General features: G+C 41.3%; 1 protein-coding gene across 1 annotated transcript in view; it reads left to right on the forward strand.

The window, feature by feature from the left end:
- Positions 1–27,770, forward strand: part of ADARB2 (adenosine deaminase RNA specific B2 (inactive)) — a 114,227-nt gene that overhangs the window by 12,267 nt on the left and 74,190 nt on the right. The window contains exon 3 of the mRNA XM_029961904.1: positions 1,089–1,996. Coding sequence (XP_029817764.1) covers positions 1,089–1,996 — 908 coding nt within the window. The remainder of the gene's footprint in view (positions 1–1,088; positions 1,997–27,770) is intronic.

The raw sequence follows: 27,770 nt of genomic DNA on the forward strand, positions 1-27,770 counted from the left end.
TCTCTGCCGCGAGGAATGCACAGGAGCACTGAAGGATGTATCAGAGGTGCAACACATTTAAACAAGCTCATCAGAAATGACAGAAATGTTATAGGATGATTATTTAGACAGCAGCATATTTTGTGTCTCATTCAGGACCTCAGGGAGATGAATCTCCATTCTCAGTCCTGCCTCTGCTGCAGCAGGGCATTGCTTCGCAGCACGGACATTGCACAAGCATAGTTCAGAGCGCTGGGGGATTCACTGGCTCAACAACAGCAACAGAGTACTCCCTCCATAGCTCCCCATTGTCATTTCATTCCCTTCCTGGTGCTCCTGGCAGTCACTCTCTCCCATCTTTGACACAGATCATCCTTTACATCAGTATTTGTTCCCATCATGATGCTCTGGTTTTTCCTGGTCTCATTTAGATTAGTTTTTGATGATGCAGAGACTATGAGTATCTGCAATTGAATTTGATAGAAAGGCATTCACTTAGTAAACTGGGACATGAGTCCAGACCAAATCATTGTTTCAAATGCTAGAAAGGTCTTTTAGATCATTTTCTAGGCTAGATTCATGACAGCACAAGAGCCTATGGTATGAGCAGGGATGGTCAATTTATTCATTGCAAATAGATTATTCAATACATTGGCCCATTTTTCTGTTTGTGAATCATTTGGGAATCATTTCTGATTTCTAATAATGTGTTCATAAGTATTCATCCACATGGATTATAGAAAGCCTAAGGGAACTTTACAAACTATTCACTTTTTATTAGTAATTATCCAGCAGTTCATTTAAGTCACGTGGCATCTGTTATGCTTCATCTTTGAATGATGTAATTTTTTTAAAAACAGAAGACTAATGACTAATAGAAGTGGACCTTTAGAGACAAGTAAACATCCAGGACATGCAAAAAAATCTGTGCTATAAATAATAAACCAACCATTATACAAATATTGGAGGAAAAGTCATAGAAAGGGATGAACAAGAATATCTATCTTTTTTTTTTGTTTTCTTTTTTGGCTATTCTGCCAGCCCTAGGCATAATGTCAGCTACTATGATGATAACTGTAATATGAGTTTTTTTCTTTCTTTACTGACAGGTACCAGCAGTGCAGAAGTAAAGGAAAATCGAAACATTGGCAACCTGGAGGATCATCCAGTAGCCTCTACTGAGAGGGCAAGAGGGGGAACACCTAGCAGTAAGAGAAAAAGACCCTTAGAGGAAGGCAATAATGGCCATTTCTGCAAACTCCAGCTCATCTGGAAGAAAGTTTCATGGTCAGTGACGCCAAAGAACGCTCTGGTTCAGCTACACGAACTTAAACCAGGATTACAATATAAAATGGTTTCCCAGACTGGTCCAGTGCATGCTCCCGTCTTTGCTGTTGCTGTGGAAGTAAATGGACTTACCTTTGAAGGCACGGGGCCCACAAAAAAGAAAGCCAAAATGCGTGCTGCAGAGCTAGCCCTGAAGTCATTTGTTCAGTTCCCCAACGCCTGCCAAGCCCACTTCGCCATGGGAAACTGCATCAACCCATCCACGGACTTTACTTCTGATCAGGCAGATTTTCCAGACACTCTGTTCAAGGAGTTTGAACCATCTACACACAGTGAGGACTTCTCAGTCTACAACCCCGTTAACAACGAGTTGCTCTCCACCGCTTACCGACATGGGCGCTTGCTCTGCCACACGCTGGACTTAATGGGCCACGGGAAGCAGAGCAAGCACAGGGTGGCATCCAAAGCCGAGAGTGAGAAGAACCCCGTGGTGCTGCTGAACGAGCTGCGGTCGGGCCTGCGGTACGTCTGCCTGTCAGAGACGGTGGAGAAGCAGCACATCAAGAGCTTTGTGATGGCCGTGCGAGTGGACGGGAGAACGTTTGAGGGCTCAGGACGTAGCAAGAAGCTGGCCAAGGGTCAAGCAGCACAGGCAGCCCTGCAGGCCCTCTTTAACATTCGGCTGCCCAGCCACATTCCCAGCAGGAGTAAATGTCACCATTTGCCACAGGTGAGAGCTCCTGGGTGGCTACCACCACGCTGGAGGAACCCTTTTGATGAGTGGGATTGGTATTGCTGCAGGTGTTATTGTTCTACCAGATGGTTCCTCTGGTGTTACAGCTAGTACCATGCCACAAAACAACTCTTTTCTCATAGAAAGAGCCAGATGCCACAGGCAAAAGCTTGGAAATAGTATCCTGAAATCGTTGGGTAGAATTTTCAACCCTTTCCATAAGAGGTATAGATGAGAGGCCAAAATTTAAGGGGAAATATCAACATTTCAATTTTCTAGAGACAATGATAGCATTGACACAGGCAGAAAAATCAGGTCATTCTGTGGTACTGCGTCTTTCTTTACAGAAAGGAGACCATAAACAAAAGGATGTCCCATCTCCTCCTTTTAGAGTTAATTTTTTATGAGGACCATGTCATTCAGAGGAGACAGCAATGACAAGGAATGTGTCTGTATCACAGCAATTCTGCCATTGGAAAAGTTAAGGATTTTTGCTTATTATAGACTTACCTTTGGAGTCGACTTTTTGTTTGTTTTTTTTCTTTGTTTGTATTGTTTAGGGTTTTTTTTGTTTTCATATATGCCTCCAACAGCACAAGGGATAGTGAAAGCTCTGAAGTTTTTCTGGAACAAATGTAGAGATTACTTCTGTATTCATACAGAAAATATAGATCTGAGGTACATACTTCACACATAAGAATTTCATAGTTGGTCATATGCCAAAGGCTATCTTAGCATTACTCAGACTTGTATCAATTTTCTAAGTTCAAAGGAAGCCAGGATTAGAAGACACTGGGAAGCATTACATGTGTTCAAGTAATTTATTGATTTGTTTGCACTATCAGAAAAGGTTTGATTCACCAGCACTGGGAGGTGATCTACCATTACAAAACTCCCTTTATGAAAAAAGCTGTTAATGTCCAGGGTTTAATGCAAAGCACTAGGAGCACTAAGAGTCATTCTGCTGTTAGCTTGCAGTGACACCCTAGGCAAGTCATTTAAATTCAACATGCCTGTAATAAAAATGAGCATATTATATGAAAGAACACTTCAAGATCCTTATGTAGTGTGTAAATGCAAATTATGAGTAGCAATTCTCATTAACATTAGTAAAAGTGTGCATTATATGTTCAACAAGTTTGACAGGAGAGGTGACGTGAGGTGACGTGATTGCCTGCAGGACCCAAGAATTTATTTGTTGACCCATAAGATTCCTTCCTATGTTTCCAAAAAGAAAACATGACAAATATGAGAAATTCTAAAATACACCATAACCCTCCACCCCTTTCTTTTAATTCTGTTTTGCAAACTCCACGAACCAGCGGGATAATAACATAGTTCAGTAATCGCAGTGATGTTCACACCGTGCTTTGCAGGCATTTTGGAAACCTTGGCCAACTTGGCAGTTTCATCCTTCCAGTGCTCCTTCAAAGCACACATAGTTTTCAATGAGTGTTTCATAGTGTTTCCTACCCAAATTAATTCTGGTAAGAAGCAGTCCCATTCTGCTGAGTGCTTTGCTGCCCCAGTGAACCTTGCTGGGTATGTCAGCAGGTAAATTCCTCAGCTGATGGTTTGTCACATTCTGAAACTGCACCACAAGTATCACTGACTCAGTTCCTGAACTCTCTGAAATACTCCCTGGTTGCTTGGCTTCAAAATCACCTTCTACCTGAATATCACATTTTACCTCAGTCTCCAACTGTTCACTGGGTGGCACATTCTTCAGTCGATGTTCCCTTTTTTATGGCCTTTTCTCCTCTCTGTAGACTGCTGCCCTCCTTATCTTCTTCTTCTCACTGTTATGGAAGTATAAATGTCAGTGAAAAGGTGTCACTGAACTTTCTCTGTCAGTATTTTTTGAGTGGTTATGTATTGTCCAACTACGAGATTACTCGGGCCCTTTTAATGCCAGCATTCAGCACATTAATTGGGAGATAAGCCTTAACGCTGATTTCTGTTGACCTCCTTACTAGCTGGTCTCATCAACAGATATAGCAGCTGTGACACAAAACCTGAATTTGAGTTGCTCCCTTAAGTCATAACTCAACTTCCATAGAAACCAACAGACCTCTTTCCACTGACTTCAGCTGAGTTACAGTTTAAACACTAAATCCAGAAGCATCTTTTCTTGTTCTCACTGTGTTATGCAGCATCTCCTCAAGTGACTGCCTTTGCTCACTGCTTCATTCAGCCCATCTGGCTGGTTGGTCAGTCAAAGTGGTGTAACCATGCTGGGGAGAGTGTAGCTCTCAATGAGCTGTGGTCAGAGCTTGTTGTTCCAAACGTTTCAGCTCCTTCTTGTCTCCCAGATTTTATGTGAACCGCATTTTCAAGGACAGGTTTCAAGCCAAGTTTTCAAAAGTATTCCTGCTAAGTAGGCTTGGTTTATGTGCAAAAGTATTTAAAAGCAGGAGAGCACCCTGAAATCCAAACAGCTTAGGGGTAGAATTTGTTGGGAAGGATTGATTTCTTCACAGAATAAGGAGCTACTGTTGTTCTATCCAACCATTCATTCTTCTCATGTGCTTCATTTTGTTTGTTGGAATACCAAACAACTATCTCATTGGTTATGGTGAGAGGTAAACAAGATCAGCTGTAAGAGTTTTCACCTATATTTTGAGTATTTTGCAGAATCCAAGAGTGTATTTATCTCTGTATTTGTCCTTTACACAGACTGTTCCAACTTTGCATGTCTCTGCTCCTGTTCCCCTTGCTGTTACCAATGATGTGTAGGTGGTCACGATTTGGCTTTTCCTGATTACGGCCTGACTGGAAACAGGAAATAGCCAAAAATCTTGTAACACCGTTAGTCCAGTTATCCTGAACTTTTATATTTCAGTGTCCAAAACAGTGTCAAAAGAAGTCAGACGCCTTATGAGCTGGGCCTCTGAACAACATATGTTTCTACCTTGCTCATCGGGGCTTCCAGGGGACCTGATACCCCTCAGCCTGGGCCTTGGGCATGACCTTGGACTGACAGACACTTCCCTGCTGACTAGGGGAGATTCAATTTAAACATCAAAAGAAGCACCATAAGAAGAACTAACTGAAAGGAGGTTGTAGCCAGGTGGGGTTTGGCCTCTTCTCCCAGGCAACCAGCGACAGGATGAGAGGACACAGCCTCAAGCTGTGCCAAGAGAAGTTCAGGCTCGGCATCAGAAAGAATTTCTTCACTGAAAGAGTAGTTAAGCACTGGAGTAGGCTCCCCAGGGAGGTGGTGGAGTCACCATCCCTGGAGGTGTTCAAGAAACGACTGGATGTGGCACTTAGTGCTGCAGTTAATTGGCATGGTGGTCTTCAGTCAAAGGTCAGACTCGATGATCTTGGAAGTCTCTTCCAGCCTTAATAATTCTATGACTCTATGATTCTATACCTTCCAGTCTGTCCTGAGAAGTGATGTCTACACAGGAGGCTTCCTGAACCACCAGGAAATGCAGAGCATGGATGTAAAATCCTATCACCTTGATCTCTTCGGAATCAGATGAAACAAAGAACTACAAAAATAGCAAAGCCAGAAATAGGTCAGTTCCCTGGGTCATCTGCCATCCAGCTTGCTTCCTCAGCTGCCTCTCCTGCCCCTCACCTGCTAATGCTGAAAACACGCTGTGAAATTGGGAGCACTTTACGAAACCAGTGCTTTCTTAAAAAAGCATCACTGTGCCTCTGACTTTTTTTCCTGTGATTGCTGCACAATGTGTTTGGGCTAACTGCAAACTTATACCCAAAAGGAAAAAAAAAGTGTATTGCAATTTACACCAGAAAAAAAATTAATCTCATAATTTAAAGCCAAAATAATTGAGGTCATGCTTTCTTTACTGCCATCAGCGGTGCATTAATCCACTTCTGTGAGTCTCATACAGCCACAATGGTGACTGGGAGACCTGAGCTCTTGCCCATGTATAGGATGAAGAGATAATCCAAGAACCAGCTGAAATGGTCAAAAGATTTGCCAGTTCTTCCTCAAACCAAATATTTTATCTGTACTATGCACTGAAGTGCAAGATAAATACTATTGATAATCTGAGGCTGGGCATACCATATTGATCAAAATAGCCAAGATAGAAGCCTGGAGATCTGCTAAACTCATGGCAGAGATAAAGTGAGTCAGGAGAATGGAAATTACAATGAATCACTGCACCTTCTATAAGTCACTAAATATTGCTCCTTGTTTTCTAGCACATTTGTTCTGAATTCTTACTGTCCATCAAATAACATGCAATTTCTTCAATTATCAGCTTTTATGCAAGTCTGACAATTGTTTCTCCCCACCTTTGAAGCTCATGTTCTTACATTCCAAAACAGGAGGCGACATCAGAGAGTGCTGACCTAACCAGCTCTAATGAGTCTGCACTGCCAGGAATTCATGCACACAACACACTCCCAGAGTTTCCAAGTGCAGTGTGCTCATTTCAGGAGATCAAGGTGGCTCCCAACTGCATCTGACCAATTTACAGATTGTTTTACTAATCTTCAAGTCTTTCTAATCTATCTCAGTCTAAACAGCATTCTTACTGCTGTAGAGCAAAACCATTAATTAATATTGGCATAACAAATTAGTAATAGCGGAGTGCTTGGATTTCAAAAGGACCTAAATTAGAAAAGGATAGGTGTGAAAATCACATTCACTCTGCTTTGAAATGACTTTACGCTGCTGGTACCGGTTCACATCCAGAGCCTCCAGAGCAGTGGTTGTCAATTTATTTATTTAAATGAAACCTCATTGTCTTTTGTGTGTGTATCATCAAAAAGAAGCAGGTTTTTTTCCTTTGGCAAATACAGCTAACCTTTTGAATCCAGCTAAATTCCCTATTTGCCAAAACTTCACTTGTTGACTGAAACAACCTCAGTATCCCATTGTTAAGATTCTTTACCTCAAGCAGGTCAAGGATTCCTGCCAGTTAACTTCAGTGTCACCTCGGTGTGAAGGTGGCAGTACCATGGAAAGAACAACCACCATGTCAGGGAAAGCCCCATACCCCACACCTCTCACCCACTTCCCTCCAGAAACCTGTTTCCCTGTGTTGCCAAACTGGTTCATTTTCATGCTGTGTCAGTTGTTTCTGCCTCCTTCACTTTATTTCTCTCACTATCCTCATTTGCCAACTTCCTTGCAACCATGCCCTCTCGCCCGTGTCTCAATTAAGCCAGGGCTGAGGTTGGCAGTGATAGATTTGACTCCAGAGTTAAGGGCAGCAACACACAGAACAGGCATTGAGGTTTGAGGAGCTGTTCCAGCAGGTTTCTGTGAAGAGCTTTGTGGTAAAGTGAGCAGGTACATTGTTTTATAACCTTCTCTGTTTTCTGCTGCACAAAAAGAAACAGCTGATAGGTGTGTGTGTTTCTCCTGACAGGAGGATGCAAGAAAGAGGAATGGTGGTGACCAGAGACATGTCTCTACAATACAAATAATGTTTGGTTTTCAACCATCTATTTCCAACTCTGTAGGTGGGGAAAGTTGCTCTTTATAATCACAGCTACAGGCAATCAAGACATTTATAGGATTACAGTTCCTTAAGCAAAACAATGGCAAAAGAACCAATTTAGAAGCACAGCATTAGTGTATTGTATACTGTTATTATTATCCTGGATGCTAGTAAGATTGTAGTCACTTTTAGACTCACAGATGAGGGACAAGGACCACACCCTCACCCTTCATAGAAGTCCAACATAAAAGATAATTATTGCCCCAGAGACATTACAGCTTGAGTCTTAGATGAGGTGACCATGTTTTAATGTATATAATCTATGCAAGATCAAAGGGAGATGCAGAAGGGTTACCTACATGGAATTACTGGAAATAAATTAACAGGGTAGAAAGGACTCTGGTCACTTGCTCTCATAGCATCAGAACATATATGTAGACACATTAAAGGGCTTGCACATGGAAACCAGTCACCACTGCAAAACAATGCATTACTTTGCATCATCTGGGCTACAGTAATGCTGCAGCTCCTGCTGCAGAAAGAAGTGTCTTTTGCTCCTCAGTTGCTGGAACGTGTGACTCCCAGCCACAGATAACTCCAACAGGATCCCCAAAAGATTCCCCTGTGCTTGTCTTTAAGTCCTATATGATAGAGAGGCCTGAGGCTTTTGGAGCATTAGGTATGCTAAACAGAACTCTTCTAACAAGAGATGTTAAATTCTAAATGTACCACTCACCTAATTAATAATACTTAAGAGAAATGTAATAATCATGATAATTAGTTAATGAATGGCTGATCTTCATTTACAGAAGTGAAAAAATAATTGTAACATCTTCAAGGAAAAAATCTTTAAGGCTGAAAGGCATCTTTCTCAAATGTATATACACTTACATAATTTAAGTTTATAAGCAATCCAAAACTCTTCTTTTTCTGAAAAAAAGGAAAAGCAAAAATATCTAATTTTCCTTTATAAAAACTATGAAGGGTCCACGGTGACTACAGTGCATTTAGAGTAGGGTAAATCTGATTTAACCATCTAACTTGGCTGCTGGCTGCTTTTTTAACCCTTTAGTAGTTGACAATACTTCATACCATCCATACATCCACAGAAACAGCATTTGATTTCTTCCCTTCAGAGTCTACATTGCTTATTAAACGTGGCTAGTGAGACACAGCATGGACTCTGCTGACTTCTGCTATTTACCATGATAAACCAGCCTTGCCTATCTGGGAAGCTGATGGTGTGGATCTTATTTGTGAAGAATTATTCTTCGTGCAACCCATTAGGGTAAGACAGTTTGTGTAGAATGATTAGGGCTCCAGCAACAAGCAGAGCTCGTTAGTACATGAAAGCTGAATCCCAGTCTGGTGTCATCCAGACATAAAACCTCCTTCTAAACCAGACACTCTCACAGCTGTCAGAGTTGCCTTTGTTGTTTTCTGGCTTTGTAAGTGAACTAGGGACACTTCAAAAAGCTCCTGGCAAGCTGGACCTCGTTAAAGCTGCCACTTAATCTTGGACTTGCATACTGACTTTGTTTATAATGCTTCATTATTACCTACTTAATACAAGCCATGATCGTTCCACTCCACTAAATGGAGCTGTAATACAAGTGCCCAGAGTGAATTTTTCTTTGGTTGAGTTCCATGCAAAGCCTTAGCTGTTTGAGCTGGATTGTTACAGTCATGCCAAGACCACATTCTTTATCTATTTTTGTCTGTAGTCACATCTAGGAAGCCTTAATTATTCAAACAGACTTTTCCTCCTATGTACAGTGTATCAGAAGCAAGCTCCTACCATTTATTTTATGATGACTACCTCCCTCTTGTGGTCCTTGTGCCAGTCGTGTGGCAGGCAGATCATTGTGTAAGGGGAAAACTAACAGCACAAAATGCCAGTGCACCTTGACAGGGCTGATGCTCAGAGCCTCCAGTTTCCCTAGTGATGCTGCTCAGAATCCCAGTGCCATCTGCAGCAGAGGGACCACTCCCTTCCCCCTGATAGCAGGGAACGTCTTTGTCATTTTATTTTATTGCATCTGTTAGCTTTTAAAGAGTGCATTTGTGAAGTAGTCACGGAGAAAACCAAGATTTCTCCTGACCCTTCATCTCAGCTAAACTGTTCATGCATACTGCAGCTTGGAATGATTATGTACATACACACTCATACACATACAAAATAGCATGCAGGTCATAAAAATCAATGGGTGGAATATATTTAGGGCTTAGTCTTAGGATTGTTGAGAAGTAATGGACAGAAGAGACTTTGGACTTGTTATCCTGGATGTAAAATGTGATTTATGTGTTTAGACATTTATACAGCCAAACAGAGAATTTGCTCAGGTTCTTTGAGATAGTAAAATCCTTTGTTGTTCATGTAATGCTTTCTTTATATGAACATCTTACAAGTGAGTTTGGATCTCCAATGGGAGCAAAATTTATTAGAGAAAGGGTGGGTTTTTTTCTTTTTGCATGTGCATGATGCATGATGTGAACTTTTGTTAAGATAAAATATTTTTATAAACTCCTGAGAAATAGAAATGGGAGATAAATACACACAATCACTGGGAAAATGGGTAAGTTATCCATCTCTTTTCATCATAAAGTTTTATTCAATTAAAGCAATCAATATTGCCTATGTCTCATGATACCCATCAACTTCTTAGACTGAATTCTAGGACACATAAAATATTAATGCATCCATAAAACTTTTTTCCTCTACCTTAAATACTGCAATATAATGTTTAGACAAATTCATGTTGCTTTTTCATCCTTTCTAGTTTTCTAATTGACAAGTCAAAGTCTACTTCCTAGCAAGCTAACTATTATTTCCTATTTGTCTTCTGAACTGGAGTAGTCATTTGATATGGAAACACCATAGCATGATTGCTTTTAACCTGCTTGTCACGACGTCTGCTTCTGACACCAGCCCCACAGTCAGACCTGAATTCAGATGATGGCACCTTAAAATCAGTACTACAATGAGATGTCACCCAAATGAGCCCATGCTACTGAAGTCACACAAATTTGCTGCACAAATTCCTTGTGGGCTGTTTCTTCTTCTGCTCTCTTTATCTAGTTCACCTTTAAAAACTAAAGGTGGAAAGAGAACATTCCCTAATCATAGTTAACGAACAAAATGAATGTTTCGGTTTGTTCAGAAAAATATCCTAAGCATCCCATGATTTCTAAGTTCTTCTGTTCTTGTCATTTCGTTGTTGAGTTCCTTTTCTGAGGCCATCTTCTATGAACTGGGCATTAATACTCACAGAAATGAATACAATCAACTCTTTTCCCTCCTATGTGGGTCACTGCTTTACTGGGTTAAACACAAGGAATAATGTGTGTCTCCAAGGTCTCGTGGGGAGGGTGGAGACAGCTACACTGGCTTCTTCTTGTTTGATAATTAGTTCTTATCCAAATCAACTTTGCCCTATTCTTTTAAGGAATAATCCTCTCAGGGATATTGGAGAATAAACTCATTACTCCTGCATCAAACCCCTCTTTTCTTCTACTCTCTGATATACACACAAGTCATTCTAACCCCGGGTGCCTAATGAGCCTTGTACACTCTTCATATGGAGAACAGCTCATAGCAGCACCACAAAGACACTGTCAGGGCTTGGTTATCCTGGTCATTGCAGAGAAACGCTGTCCAAGAGAGGTGTAGAAATCGAACATTCTTGTTTAAACCTGACCCAGCTACGCAGAAACCCTCTGCAAACCAAGGCAGTGGTCATCAACATAAAGCAGCCAAAAAACCAGAAAACGAGCTAGAAAAAAAATAGGGAGCAGTGGTTGGTAGTACAGCAGGCATAAAGTCAAGTTCCTTGAAGGCTCATGGTTATGGCAGAAATGAGCGGCAGGTGTGCTGACTGATGCACACCACAAGACACAAATCAGAGACACACTGAATCTTTTTGTCTGAATATCAGCAGTTTGCACAAAAAAAGAAACATATCATGTAGCTGTTAAAACTGTTCTCTGAGCCAAAAGTTAGCAGGCACCACTTGGAAAGCAGCATGAAAATAGTGTCCTATAATAATGTTTATAGCAGCTATAACACGATCACATGGAGACATGAGGAATCTCCCATGAGGGTTGCCACTCTGGAAAACACGTTCACAGATGGTAAAGGTAGTTATCAACTCTTACGTAAGAAAACCAAAAAAGTCCTGGCACATTCATTCCTATGGATCATATGGATCATTGAGCTTGCAACTTGGCCCAAGGGTTTTGTTATTCCCAGCAAGGACTGACAACACATTAAGACACTGTCATATTTTGCTGCCTTTTGTGGCATTGCATGTTCTCCCTTTGGTGCTCAATTAAAGGCCAACCAGGATTTTTTCCTATATAGAATTACATGGATATTTCCAGAAGAGCAGGCATGAGTTCTTGACATGATATCTTTGTCCATTCTGTTCTTGACATGATATCTTTGTCCATTCTGTTCTTGACTTCTTCAAAAATACACATTCATTGCTGCAGCACATTCCTGCTGATCATAACTCATACACGTCTGTCTGGTTCTCTGATGGTTTGGGCATGGCCTGAAACAGCAACATTTGCCCTGTCAAGTATCTCATCATGGCTGAAGGACTCTGTAGATTGTATTTGCCCTTCCACTTGATGCTGGCTACTAATTGGAGAAGACAGCAAAATATCTTAAAATTTAGTTATTTGCTAAAGAAACTGACTATTTTACTCAAATTCACAAAAAAATTCTGAAAAACAAAACCACAAAATGCTGCCATATGAACCCTCAAGTAGAAATTATTTTTTCCTTTGCTGTGTTCTTTTTATTTAAATGTATTATATTTTTGGTAACAACCATAATCCTACTGATAGGAGATGCCCTCTGCTTTTCCAGAGCAAGAACCTTCACCTTCATGTTTTATATTTTGACTTTGAGGGAGATCAAAGTACAAGAGAGATAGGCTACTGCTATCTGGAAAACACTGATGGCAAGAAATAATAGCATTCCCCAAAACACTGACAAGCTACTGTGAATAGATTTTCCTTTTAAATCTTACAGTCATGAAATAAAAGTAACGACTTTCAGATTTACTCGTCTTTGACATAGATATTTTGAAATTTTTCCTTTTATGAATGGGCAGGAGCCTAAAGTTATATCTTTGCCTGCATCTCTTCTCGGACATTCGTGAACTTAGAGAGATCTAAAGCCCTCCCTCTCTCAAAAAGAAAAAAAAATAAAAAGTAGTATTCTCCTTTATACATCAAAAATCAATCAATCAAGCCAATCTAGATAGTCCTTACAGGTAGACTAACATCCTTACCATGCAAAATAGTTGAAATCAAGCAGATATCTGAGCAAAGCTTCCCCATGGCAGACCAGGAGTGACCTGTGCAAATCCAAGGGATCTGTTGGGGAGCCCTTGATAACAATAGGTCACCAGATAAAAGCCAATGAGGCTGAACTGAGCAGCGGGAGAGAAAGAAACATTGCAAAGACAAGCTGGAAAAAAAAAAAAAAGCTTCCAGGCTGCCTTTGACAGAAATTGATCTGAGCAAATTAGAGACTCATACTGCAGTGGTTAGCAGCAGTCGGTTTTTTGTTCTCCCATTCGAAATGTGAGATGCCAACGGGGAGATCAGCACGGGCCATTTGCCTTTCCTAGGCAGTGGTGTCTGGCTTGCAGGAGTAGGGCTGCTTGCAGCTTCAGACATGAGGGGACTTGGTGGGGTCAGGAATAGAAGTTTAAAATACAGAAATTACTCCACTGGGGACCTGGGAACAGCTTTTTGGAGTGAGAGGCAGAACTGACCCTCTGATGAGGCAAAAGCAGGAAAAAACCCACAAGTCTGGGAATGAAACTGTTGGAGTTACAGCACAATTCTGAAGTGAAATCCTTGCAAAGGCATGGATAGGGAAATACTTTAACAGTAGCTGGAAGCTGTGTTTTGCTATCTATGCCACATACTGTATTCTGGGAGCTTATTTTTTTTGCACATATACTTGCTATCATTACAAATATTAAAAGTCCTTTTTGTATCTGGGAAATTAAGGTGAATAACTGAACCAACATAAACTAAATTTGCTCTGATATACGTGGGCATGAAGCCACAAAACAATGTGGGAAGCTAATACCTTTATTCCATGTTCCCACAGGCATAAACCAGAGCTGAATTTGAACCTGTGGATTTATAGGGAATAAAATATCAAGCTTACCCTGAAATATGTTGCAGCTGTTTCTCATTCCATCATGCAGCTGATAAATAGCTAATCTCCAGTTCAGGACTCTCCATTTAAATAAGCACAGTATAAAGTTTAGCTATCTCTGACTGAACTACTTCTGCTGAAAATCCTTAGTTCACTGCTTCTGGCCCCTATTAAATGCAATTCAGATAAATTCTATTTTCTACTAGTATTTGTTTCTCTCCTGACACAGTTGGTATCAGGTCCTGCTAAAAGCTTTAAGACTGGAAGAAAAATCTGAAAAATACATTATTTAGTAAGCATAACTAAGCATCACTAATACTAGGAGGACAGGGTATTTCTTCTGTGTGAGCTGTTAACAAATACGTTGTTTTCTATGGGCAGCCTCATGCCACCATTAAAATTGATGATTTTGCAAAGCTCTGACCAAAAAGGTAAAAAGGGACCACGTCTTTCCCTGCAATACAGCAGACAAGTGAGAGCTATGAGACATCTTCACTTTGTTTCATATTCTGCTTACCTGCTCATCTGCTTTAGGAGCTGCCTCTTTCCCTGGTGGTGTCAGGCAGTGACCTGGCTGCAGGCAGGGAGTGGGCAGCTCTGCCACTGCCGCAGCACAGCCTCCCGTGGCACAGGGTCACATGTGTCTTCCAAAGTACTCAGCCTTGATTCCCTTTCCTGACTCTGATTGTCCCGTTGCTGGTTTCCATTTTCTGACACTCCCACTAGTAGAAGCTCTCTCCTCTCTCCTGGCACCCCTCATCCAGGCAGGAGCAGGCTGGAGCTGGAAGTAAGAGAGCAGAAGTGAGAACAATTCAGTACGATTTTAGGTTAAATGTTAGGTTCCCCGTCCTTGTGATAATCGCTGGCATTAGAGCACATTAGCACAATTGCACTCGCAGCAAATTAACAGTGATCTGTGCAGAGGCACAATATCAAGTGCAATAATAATACACATGTATGAAAAACATGATCACTACCTAATTAATTAATAACTGGTTACTGATTAAAAGGGGAGCATTTGGAGCTAAATGTGTCCTTGACAACACTAACAGGATTGGTTTAGCACTGATTGTATTTTCCAATAAGACATACAGTGCAAATAATTGCTTCCACTCTATCATGGAATTAATTCCATGACAGTTCAGCTGATTACTTCGAGGTTTTATCTGTGTTTTGTAGCTGCAAGTTCCGCTACCATTTTGCACCTTGCTAAGCAGTAGCAAAGCACTCTTCTGTTTACATGTATTGCATGTAATGTAGCAGGAGAAGCAGAATCAATACTGTAGATATATACAGTACCTGCATCAGAAAGGTTACCGTGCTCAGAAAATAGCTGATGAAAACTTGGGGTAATGAGCTGAAACATCCTGCAAGTAATTCCTAGCAGCACTAAAGACAATAATATAACTTTGCCTGACGTGGGTAATCCTCCACAGACTGAGGGAAGCATAATTTTTTCTGGAAGGGACTTTTGTGGTCCACTGAGAGTTTGAGTGAGATATGGGATATACCTTATGAGTGAGGAATGGCTCGTAACTCAGGAGAGGTGGAACCTAAATGAAGTCACAGAGGTCATTCTTATTTTATCACTGAGGAAAATATGCCCTGTATATCACAGCCTTTTCATACGTTTAGTTAGTGGGATAATTCTGGGCACAACAAATTGTTCATGCTTTTTTCATCTTGTATTTCATGAACAGAGAGCTTTTAAAAACAGTTGCAGAGGGACCATTTGCCCTGCAAGTCCAAAGCAAGGCTTCTTTACCTAACTTTAATGAAATCCATGGGAACTGTGGTTCTGTAAGGGTGTGGACCTATTGGCTATGCATTTTTGTACATTTTTCAATACATTTTTTGCTGGTGCTGCAGTGCAGAATCTAGAAGGGCCAATGAAGCACTCAGAGAAATTCGTCCATCCTTTTATCTCCCTTCATGATAGCAGCCATTTGTGTGATGTGAATATTTCTACAGAAGAGATTTCTGTGGATGTTTTCAGACTGTTTTCCTAACAAAATTAGATTTTTGAGATCAGCTTTCTGCTGCTTCTAGCAATCCTTGAGACTGTTCAACTATATATGATAATAGCAGATATCTTAAGACATTTATTCATCTATACAGGATAAAAATGGGGACTTTGGAGAGGCAAGAGCAACCCAAACTAGTCCTGCTCAGGGGACAATGTAGTCACCCCCAAGGCAGGAGCCAGGGGGCCAGGCAGTATGTTGGCAAGACACACTGAGACATTCTGGTGTGTCCATTTGGTCCTGTTTCTTCTCTTCTTAATGCAAGGAGCCTGTGCATCCTCTTTTTGACAGGTATGAGTCAATTTGAGCCTACAGAATCACAGAGAGTGTAAGAGGAGGTGTGGGCTTAGTAAGTACTTCCCTATAGCTGCAAGTTATCAAACTATTTCTTAATTAAAACCTACACAATGAATCCAATTGGTGTAATCATGATATTTTTGTTTCTGTGTCCTGAAACAGGTTTTGATATGATGCATCTCAATCTGTTCCCTCTGGGACACAGATGGACTTTTTCACTTAAAATTAAATTCCTCAGGATGGGGTGGGAGTTGTGTAAAAATGTGGGCATCTGGCAGACTCGTGGAGCACCTGGTTCTGATCTCAGTATCAGGCAGGAATCCTTTTTCTGGTAGTACAACACTGACCCAGACTTTGAGGATGCCACAGGTTCGTCACCTCCACCAAGCTGCGCCTGTACCAAGCACAAGAGCCCACAGCAACCCAGACCTGGCTCCAGAACATACCTACCCAGCACTTTTGGAAAACCCCCTTCTGCAATGTCTTGGCAGTTCCCTCCTCCCATGCCAGCCCTGACAAGGCTGGAAGAGGAGAACTGGCGTTTGCTGCAAACATGGTGTCAACAGGAAAATAGAGGTACAGCACAACAGAGACACAAAGCCTCTGCAGTTTCTCTTGAGGTCTCCTGTCTACCATGAACATCTCGTGCTTTCTATAGAGTGGTACAGTGCATCTAGAAGTCTTGTTTCTGTAACACATCACTCAGATGCACTCCAGCATCAATTAGCTGTCAATGTAGGAATACACAATACAAGAAGGAGGCAGATTTCTATAGTGTATACTTGGACTTCACTGTACTAATTAATTATTTTCACACAGAAAATTCCTCTCTTTTATGAGATCTGTGGACCTCTTTTTGCTATATACTGAACAGAACAAAATAGTGGGTGACATTGCAGTAACTACTGGGGCACAGAAAGCATGCTCTGACAGGTTCCCTGTGGAGGAGCCCATTTGTTGGTCTGGGACAAAACTGGAAAGGGCAAATATGAGAGCAGTCATCTCAGTGCTTACTTGGTGGGGCCAAAGGAGCAGGCAAGAAAAGAGCAGTGTTTGTTTTATTTATACATATGTTAGTAACCCAAAAGCAATCATCTGAGTTTAAATTTATTGTAGTAACAGCTGTAAATAATTTCACTATTTTTCAGTGCAATGTGTTGCCAGTTCAAATGACTGTCAGTAATCCTAACAAAGCTATTTCTCCTCCTCTCAAACAGTAAGATAAACTCATATGTAGAACAGTTAAATTCTCCTTTTTTCCTCACATACCTAGTTCTGATTGCTGATGGGCTTAATTAGCAAAAAGCAGAAGGTTGTGAAATGGTTGATTAGAGGTTCAGCAGTAAACTGGAAATATCCTCAGTCAGATGCCTGTTGATGAATCTACTGTGGTAGTTTTGTTATGGGATAGATGGGGCAGGTGCTAAAATCCTTACTTAGCAAAATTGAAGCCAATCAAAGTTGACACTGGATTAAATAGGAGTATTTGTTGCATTTGGCAGCTGTGAAGGGGGTTGCAGTTTGCTAGAGAAAGGAGGCAGTCCACAATGCCTCTGAGGGGTTGTGAGCCATGTATCACAAATGAATGAAGCAGTGTTAGGAGGAAACTGAGTGGGTGTCTGCTTTTGGCTGGGATGGACTTCATTTTCTTCATAGCAGCTCGTATGGTGCTGTGTTTTGGACTTGTGAACAAAACAGTGTCGATAAAACACTATATCTTACCTGTTGCTGAGTAGGGCTTACACAGCATCAAGGATTCTCTGCTTCTCACTCCACCCCACCAGCCAGAAAGCTGGGGGTGCACAACAAATTGGAAGGGAATACAGTCAGGACAGCTGCCCCCAACTGACCAAAGGGGTATCCCACACCATATGGCATCATACTCAGCAATAGCAGCTTGGGAAAGAAGGAGGAGGGGAAGACACACAGAGTTAAGGCATTAATAATAGACTTATCTAAATTGTCCTTTCTCACTTTTACCCTTCTGATTTTCTTCCACATCCAATTGGGAGGAAAAAAGGAAGGGAGCAGCTGTGTGGGGCTGAGCTACCTGCCAAGGTAGCCATAACAGTAACACTGGGAAACAATTATGAGAAGTATATAAAATCACCATTTACAAATCTACATTGAAACCAGTGGCAAAATTTTGTTGGGCACAGGTTCCATGTTAGAAGACCACATTTAGGGAATATTTGGAAAAGAAAATGCTGAGATACTACAACGTAAAAACCACCTTGATGGCTGTTCTCAGATAATCTGCCTGGTTTCCATTCATACCTTGAGGGGCTAATCAATAAAGCATAATTATCTCCTCTGTTTATAGGGTGATGCTTGCTCTCAGTTTGAATCGAGAACTATTGAAAGGGCATATGAGGAAGATCTGTATATGTCAGGATCAATTCAGAGTTTAAATTGCTTATAATGGCTTTTTAATGTCAATGTAGATATCTCCGAGTGGCCTAAAGACAGGGTGACAAAAAGTAACTGGCTGTGTCACCAGATAGTTTTTCTTTTTTAGTTTAAAGGGATATTGTCAACTGGAAACCTAGGCACAGAACTGACTGTAGTGCTAAATATCATAGTTTGCGTCTTGGTGACACAGCCTGTGACTGTTTTACCTATTTTAACTTTCTTTTTCTCCCTGATTGCTGTTGGCAGATTCAAATTAAAAACAAATAAACAAACAAACAAAAGCAAACAAAAAAAAACCAACAAAAAAGAGGAAATATGATTGCTAACTATGGAGTTTGTTGGAAATATCATAGAGTCATAGAATCATAGAATCGACTGGGTTGGAAAAGACCTCCAAGATCATCAAGTCCAACCCTTGATCCAACCCCGCTGTGCTTACCAGGGCATGGCACTAAGTGCCACATCCAGTCTCATCTTAAAAACCTCCAGGGGCAGTGAATCCACCACATCCTTGGGCAGCCCATTCCAATGCCTGATTACTCTCTCTGTAAAAAATTTTTTCTTATATTCAGCCTAAACCTCCCCTGACAGAGCTTAAGACCATGCCCTCTTGTCCTACTGCTGGTTGCCTGGGAAAAGAGACCAACCCCCACCTGGCTACAACCTCCTTTCAGGGAGTTGTAGAGAGTGATGAGGTCTCCCCTGAGCCTCCTCTTCTCCAGGCTAAACCACCTCCCTCAGCCTCTCCTCATAGGACTTGTGCTCAAGTCCCTTCACCAGCCTCGTTGTTCTTCTCTGGACCTGCTCCAGCATCTCAATGTCCTTCCTGAACTGAAGGGCCCAGAACTGGACACAGTACTCCAGGTGTGGCCTCACCAGTGCTGAGTACAGGGGAAGAATCACTTCCCTGGTTCTGTTGCCACACTGTTCCTGATCCAGGCCAGGATACCATTGGCCTTCTTGGCCACCTGGGCACACTGCTGGCTCATCTTCCTTATGAAGCTGATCGTAAAAGTTTTTGATAAATGTAGTCATAGAATAGTTGAGGTTGGAAGGAATCTCTGGAAGTCATCTAGTCCAGCCCCTGCTCAAGCACGACCAGCTACAGAAGGCTGTCCAGGACCATATCCAGTTGTGGTTTTAAGTGCGATAACAAATGGAGACTCCGCAGCTTCTCTGCATGGCCTGTTCCAGTGTTTGACCACCCTCACAGAAGAAGAGAGAACAAAAAAAAAACATCTTTTTGCATTCAGATTGGATTTAACATTGTAATTTGTGCCCATTGCCATTGTCCTGTCATTGAGAAACACCAAGAAGTCTGGCTCCCTTGTCTTCATTCCCTCCCATTAAGTATTTCTACATATTAATGAGATCCACCTAAGCCTTCTGTTCTCCAGGAGGGACAATCCACCTCCTGCAGCCACTCTTCATATGAGAGATGCTCCAGTCTCTTCATCAAGGCCCTTTGTTGGACTCAGTCCAGTATGTTCATCTCTTCCTTTTACTGAGGGGCCCAGCACTGGACGCAGCAAACCAGACGGGCCTCACCAATGCTGAGCAACTCTTTCTAATGCAGCTCAGGAGACTGTTTGCCTTCTTTACCATGAAGTCACATTGCTAGCTCACAGTCACCTTGTCGTCCACCAGGACCCCAAGTCCTTCTCAGCAAATCTACTTTCCAGCAGGTCAACCCCCAGCCCGTCTGAGTGCCTGGGGTTGTTGTTCCCCCAGTGCAGGACTTCACATATCTCCTTGTTGAACTTCATAAGGTCCTTGTCAGCCCATTTCTCCAGCCTGTTGAGGTCCCTCTAGATGGCAATGTGACCCTCTGACGTATCAGGCACTCCTCCCAGTGTTGCATCACTGCAAACTTGCTGAGTGTACGCTCTGCCCCATCATCCAGATAATTTATGAAGATGTTAATAGTATCGAACCAAGTGTTGACCCTGGGATACACCATTAGTGACATGCCTACAACTGGACTTTCTGACACTGTTCATACCCCTCTGGTCCCAGTTTTTCAGCCAGTTTTCAATCCACCTCACTGTCCACTTATCTAACCCATACTTTTTCAGCTTGTGCATTATACTTCTGTGGGAGATGGTGTTAAAGGCTTTACCAAAGTCAAGGTAAACAACCACTACTCTCCCCTCATCCAACAAGCCAGTCACTTCATTTTAGAAGGCTGTCAATGTTGCTCAAGCACAATTTCCACTTCATAAATATATGCATACTGATCCCCAGTCTCCTTGTCCTTCCCGTTTGAAAACACTTTCAGGGAGGGTTTTGTCCACCACCTTCCCAGGAGCAGAGGTGAGACTGTCGGGCCAGTGATTCCCACGTTCTTCCTTCTTGTACTTCTTGAAGATAGGAGCGAGGTTTGCTCTCCTCTAATCCTCAGGAACCTCTATCAGTTACCATGAGCAGGGTAATTTTGATTTGGTTTTCCTCTGAGCAGCAGATTACTGAGCTAATTTCAGGAAAAACCATTACAACACTTCCATGGTCAGTGTTGTGCTGGAAGCTGGTTGAGGAGATCAAAACAGCCTTAATTCTTAATTCTGTCAAGTCAAATACAACTGATACAAATACAACACCTTTTTTGAAAGTCGATCATGTCCCTTTAGCAAGATTATTCAATAGTCCTAAACACTTCTGTTAATAATGTGTGACAGGCAACTGTGATAGGAATGCTTCATGATTGCTCTTTATGCGATATCTTGCTGGGATTGCAGACCCATGCTCTGCTGTTTTGTTATCTGTACTTCACCTCAGACATGTTTTATTATAGTACTTTAAAAGGAAGAATGGAACATTTTATCATATTTTTCTCCCAAACCCCTTCTGTCTGTTTTTTTTTTTCCTTAAAGAATTGGTTTTATCATTTTTGTTTTTATCTTTTACTGTGTATCTCATCATTATCTTCACCTGTTAAGAAAAAAAATGAATGGACTTACAGTGTACTACAGACTGACAGCAAATCATAGCATGGATGTTCCCTTCAGAATGACAGTTATACCCTAGATGGCATAGTGACTAAATAACTCATTGTGAAAAACTCCTTCTCACAGACAGTTGTTAAATTGAAGGTATTACCAAAACAGAATGTAAGAATTATTGCTTGTTCTACAGTCATTTTTCTTTAGGTAAGGATATATGCCTCTTTTTTTTTCCTTCTATAGGAAACAAACTGAAATAACCAATCCAGTCTTCACCATCATTACAGCACCATTATGGTTTATGCTGACCTAGTATTTTCACCATAAATCCTGTTTTCTACATGAGTCTTGAGATGAGTGATCATTTGCAGTCCAGGCTTGTTTGGTGGAAAATATTTTTTTAATGCACTTTGAAGGCTGAGCCCAGTCCTTTTAAAATTTACAGGAGAGGGACATAAAAATTAATTATTTCAGATGCTTGCTAGTATTGCTCTTTCATTCCTGCAGTAAAGAACTTAGATCTGAGGAAGTTGAGATTTTGCTAACATTTACTGGGAAATTACTATAACTCTGAATGATTAGAATAAACCCATTCAGATGAAAAGCTTAATTTATTTAGAAAAGTGCCTAGTTTTTCACAGTACATAAATATTCAAATACAATACAAAAACTCAGGGATCCCTACTACTCCAAAGGCCAACTGCAAGGTGTTTTGTTTCATTAAGAGATCAGCAGCAGACCTGTAATGCAGATGAGCAGATCTACCTATTTTAAACCCAGTACTGACACAATAGATTAACAAAACAGTGTCCACTCAATGAGGAAAAAAATAAAACACAGCCTATTCCTGCTGAGACACACAGCAGAGTGCACTGAAACTCACAGGAGATGAAGGGTTAGACTAATACCTGCAGTAGAGGTGACTAAAGCCTGTGCTTTGGGACAAGGACTGGATCCTGCTGCCAGCAGAGCTGGGCACTGCTGAGGAGCTGCTGGGGACAGTCTGTCTCCAGCCAGCATGGCTGGCTCTGGTAAAGGAAGCCTGATCATCACTCCATCTCCCATTATGACCCACACAGTGTAGCTCCAGGGAGGAAAAATGTGCTTTTAAGCGTATTTCCAACACAGAGCCCACCATTTGCTCAGGCAGCTCTTTGGCACCACATGCAGCTGACTGGGAATGCAGTTCCCCCTGGCTCCCCATGTCCAGGAGGTCCTGGCTGTGTGGTGCCGTGGTGGGATGCACACAGGGCCCTGGCTGTGGATATGGCAGCAGTCAGCTCCTCAGCAGGAACAGGATCCTACCACAACCACCAGATAAATCAGACGCCAACCCAGCTCTTTCCTTTCAGGACAGTGATATACATTGGAAAGGCTCTGCCAGGACCCTGTTTCTAACCTAATAGAATGCTCTAGGTAAGGCTGTGCTGCATGGTGTAAGCCATCTGGATTTAGTCAGGGCTTATTCCTATTGCCCATAACAGACTGAATCAGCAGCATCAGTATGCGGGAACAGGAATGGGACAGAAAGCAGTTTTGTACCTGGAGGGTGCCCACTCCCTGTGTACTGGGAGAGCTTCGACTGGGTAGCAGGCTCTGCTTCACCCATCACATTAGTGCTCAAACACACAGAAACCTGTCCAGCAGCATAACTGGAGTCATCCCCTGGGCTAACTGAGCCTTGTCAGCTCAACTCCTGCTTTCCCGAGCCTGAAGGTGAAATTAGGATTGACTCTTGCTTAAAAATGAGATAGGGAGGCAGGAAAGAGCTTCCATTCCTGTCTCCCTGCCGGTTTGTAAGTACATGACAATAACATGGCCTCACATGGGCTTACACCAGTTTAACTCCACACAGAGATTAACAGCTGATTTAAATTCAGCAGGTGCAAGTTTCCTGTGTGGACAAGACTCCAGTTGATAGGAAATCAATGGGTTTAGACATTTCTGAATTCTTCCCTGGTACCAGGCAGTTTGAAATTCTCTAGCCCTGGGGTTAGTGACTACATGCAGGTCAACACCAAGTCAGGTCAGCTGACTGATTCTGATAAAATCTGTTTTCTACCTCCCATTTCACATCCTCTCTCTTTTTATTTTATTTTGACATACCTGTAAGAAAATTGCATCAGGATTCTGGTTTTATCTGGCAAAGATTAGGGACATTGAGAGATTGAGAGGGCTGCTTGCAAAGCTGTCAAGAACATGGAGCAGTCCAAGTGTAAAATCTATTCACCTTCACTTTAGGCTGCAGATGGGCGTAATAAAATATTTTTCATTCATCCGTCAAAAAATTTCGAGCTATTTACACATATATATGCAGAATACACAATGTGACTTGGCATAAATGCTTTAATCACATGCATTTCAGGTGTAACCTACTTGTAGCTCCACAACTGAGAGTGTTAAGACATCTGTCTTAAGTGCCGGCTGATAATAAGCATCATGAATCTTTCCTCCAGATCCTGCAGCACTTCCCAGACGACGGGTTTGATTTGGTCTGGGCTTTCATGCAAGGCTTTCACTGAAGGCAAAAGCAATTCCATGTGCAGAAGAGCCACTGCACCACACAAAGACAGCTACTTCTGGGAGGTGAAGCACTGCAGCTTGAGCCAGAGCTTTGTTGTCAGGAGAATAGTCCTTTTCCTCCCCAAAAATACTTGAGTCAAGAAATGATAAATGAGCACAAAAAGAGTCATGATAGCATTAATGTCCAAACAAAGACAGAGGGACATGTTCTGTGAGGTAGTCTCACAGGAGTCTGTAAAATTTCTGCAGCTTTATCGTGCTTTTAAAGGAAAGAAAAAAAGGCATCTACCAGTCCAGTACACTGCAAAACACAGCATGTGGGGGGTGATAGAAATGCACAGAATAGTCTTTTGTGATGTGTGGAATGGACAAAAAGTCAGTAAAGTAAGAAACAAGGCCCATTTTTAAATAGAGGATATATCCACGAAATATTTTCTATTTCAACACTGACAGGGAGAAATGCCTTAAATCTAATATCATGGTGTTAACCATATCAAAAGCAGCTTTGCTGTAATTGATTGTGCTGAATTTCACATGTACACATACCCCCATGCCTATGCTTGTAATTGAAGAGGAACGTAATGCAAATTTGTGAGGTAAACTCATTTTCTAAAATAAATCTTTTAAAGCAGATTTTTTAAATAAAATCTCAAAATGGAAAAATAGGTATTAGAGCTGTCTGGAAATAAAATTTTGAATTTTAAATACCTTCCAGAAATATTTGCAAAATTATCAGAAATGCTCCATGAGTCTGGTCACTGAGTGATTAGCAGGAGTTTTTCATTACTATCACTTGAATTTCATTTGGCCATATTTACATAAGTGGGTCACATTTGAAGAGGGAGGGAAATACATTTAGTTTTCAATATTGTAAAGTTTTGATTTTTTTGTCTTAGTTTTACAGATATTTATGGAGAAGTATTTTTTGCTTGAAAATCATGAATATAAAGTTCAATATATTTACACATTTTGAATGAAGCCCAGTTGAAATAAGTGCTACAAAGTAAAGTTCATATACAGTGAAATTCTCTAGCATTAATTACTCCTGAATGTTTGTGAGTACCCAAAATCCTGACATAAAAGCTGTAATTTCTATGCAAAGTAGATAGGATGATTGAGTTATAATTAAAATGGTAATTATACCCTTAATGCTCTGTATTTGACTTTTCAAAATAATGTTATGCTTCAAGAAAAGCTATTTAAAGATCAGAGAAAAATGTTTGAAAAATGAATGTATTCAAGACATTCTAGATCTTTTAAAATCCAGTTACTGATTTTTACATGCTTTCATGTACAGTCTGAAACATTTTCTTCATTTATTTTCTGTCGATGGAAATAATAAAAAATCATTGGAACGTGAAAAGCTTAAACGAACGCAGTATTCTCCAAGTTGATATTTAGCACAATAAATATTTGAAACGTTAGAGAGCAGGTTGCAGTATTCACTTGCTGACTAAAAGTCTAGCCTTCCTCCTCTTAACTGGGTGACAGCAAGGAAAGAGCCAGTGGGAATTTGGCAGCCCTGTAGTTTCCCTCTCGACGGTTCGCGACGTGTCGCACTGCACCCCGTACAGGATAAATACGACATTTCCTCTGATCCCTCATTGACTCCTTGGAATTAAAGCAAGAGCACCTAAAGCTATACATCAAATGTCAGGAGTGGCAGCCTACTGGAACCATATCAATATTTGATGATGTATGGCTTGCTGGGAGGCGTAGGAAACACTGGACCTGGCAGCAGTGACACCCGGGATGCTTTGCGCTCACCCAGCTATAGTGCGTGCCCAGATCTGCAGCAAGGGGTAGGAGAACAGAGCCTACACGGTGAGATGTGCCTACAGATCCAAGAGAATCTGTGCATTTCCCAGCCGCTGCCAAACTTCTATTATTCGGCACATGTGCACTTGCTTGCCTGTGAAATCAGTATGTCCATGCTGGGGTTCTGAGTATCTTTATTCACTTTGGAGTTGGTACAGTAATCCCCCCTGCTGCTCGACTAAGCACTCCTCTGAGCAGAGTAAAAACAGGGTCTTAGTAAGCTAAAAACACTTGCAGTAAAATCTGTATAGTCGTGTAGTCTTAGATGCTTGGGGTTTTTTGCAGCATTTCTCACCAAAGCAGGCACCTTTTCCTCCATCCAGCTATTTAACCCATGAGTACATCACTTATCTAGGACTTCATGACTTTTCATTCTTATTAATCTTCAGATATGATTGAAATTTCCTCCTTGTGTCCCACAAAAAGCATAATAGGTAGGTTTTAGGACAGAATGTTGCAATTATTGTTAAATACAAAGCAGCGATCTCCTGGTTTCTACCTAACTTTCTCTAGCATGAAAAGAGAAAAGACCCAGGGACTTTACTGCTTCTGGTCTATTTTTCTGCTCTCTTATTCCAGCAATGGATCGTGGTGAGGAAGTCTGGGCTGGCTCTGAAACTGAAATGTCACTGAAGGAAACGAGCTTAATTCCTGTTATGTGCTGTCCCTCCTCATCCAGTACCTGATCCAAAGCCAGGCTTGTATTCATCTTGCTAAAGGATAGTCTTCCTGTGAGGGCCCATGATACCCACAATATTCATCTGTTTGCAAATGTCTCATGGCTGGTGGCAGGGATGATCACGTTCTCCAGAGTATGCACTGGGCATCGTCTTGGCTCGATGTGTGGCAAGTCCAAATTTAGTTTATACCACCTGGATCCAGCACCATAGTCTTCCCTTTTCATGCCCTTCTGCCAGGTACCTGTAATGCTCAGGATCCCTTTCTACTCCAAGTAGACTAGAAATGGTAGCAGAAGAAAAAAGAAATAAAAAGGCACATCTGGAGAGTACAAGGGGAAGAAGCTAGTGTGGGATAACAAGATAAACCTTTGTAAAGAGCATCATTGTTATTCAGAAGAAACAGTGAAAAGCTGAAGAGGAAGTGAACAAGCAAGTAGTCATGAGAAAGAACGGAGAAATCTGGAATTAGAGGCAGGGGACAAGGACTATTGGCTGTCATCTCCACTTGCTTTTTTTCAAGAGACATTTGTGAATTTTTTTCTTCTTGAGTGAGTCTGTTTCAGTATCCCATCCCTTGTTTCATATGGTGGTTTATAGTCTGTCTGCAATCTGTAATTTAGAGCTGCTATTTGCAATCCCCTGCAGTAAGTTCTGAGTGACTGATTTTTAGTCATTGAGATTTTCAGAAATAATACTAGTTAGCAAAAGATATGCTACAGGTATTCATCAATGCCAGTTGGCCCGAAAAAATGTATTGGTAGGCATCACTGATAGCCATTAGCTATTCCAAATTTGTCCAGCTGTAGACTGAAATTAAATGCACAAGCAAATTTTTTTAAAAGCTCTGCAGAAAAAGCTCGATTCATAAAATAGCAGAAATGTTCCTCTTTTAAAAACACAGGAAGTCCAAACCAAAGCCTGCTTTAGCAAAGGTAAAAGTTTCTATGGATTTCTCCAAGCTTTGGCTCAGATTCTGAATTGCTTCCATATGTAAAACAACTATACTCTGGCAAGAAGGATTTGGGGAAGGAAAGGAAAAAAACACACCACTTTTCTGAAATTATTGTTGATAGTGGATTTAGAAGTTGGTTCTAGAAGTGCTTCAGTACTAAAATTAAAGCATGTTGGATGGCAGTCGCAGCCACATACAATTGGGCTTGCCACATGAAAATGAAGGTAGCTCACCCTATTCTTATTAACTGAGGACCTCAGAAGCTGCAGTTCCTTTGCCAAACTTGATATGAACATGCACCAGTCATTAATAATTATTTATTTCTTCTTTATTTTATGCTAGTCCATGCCTTTTGAACTGGGTTTTACATTTGAGGCTTTCTAACCTAAAATTCTCAGTGTAGGTTACATTGTGTTTCTTGACTTTGTTAATCTCTTAAGAGATTTTTAGAAAGGTTTATGGTATGAATGTTTCTCAGTCCTCCACTTTCCAGGGAATAAAACAAGATCACAAGCT

The sequence above is a fragment of the Manacus vitellinus genome, unplaced genomic scaffold (assembly GCF_001715985.3).
Source record: "Manacus vitellinus isolate BGI_N305 unplaced genomic scaffold, ASM171598v3 scaffold_3_pilon, whole genome shotgun sequence".
Lineage (NCBI taxonomy): Eukaryota > Metazoa > Chordata > Aves > Passeriformes > Pipridae > Manacus > Manacus vitellinus.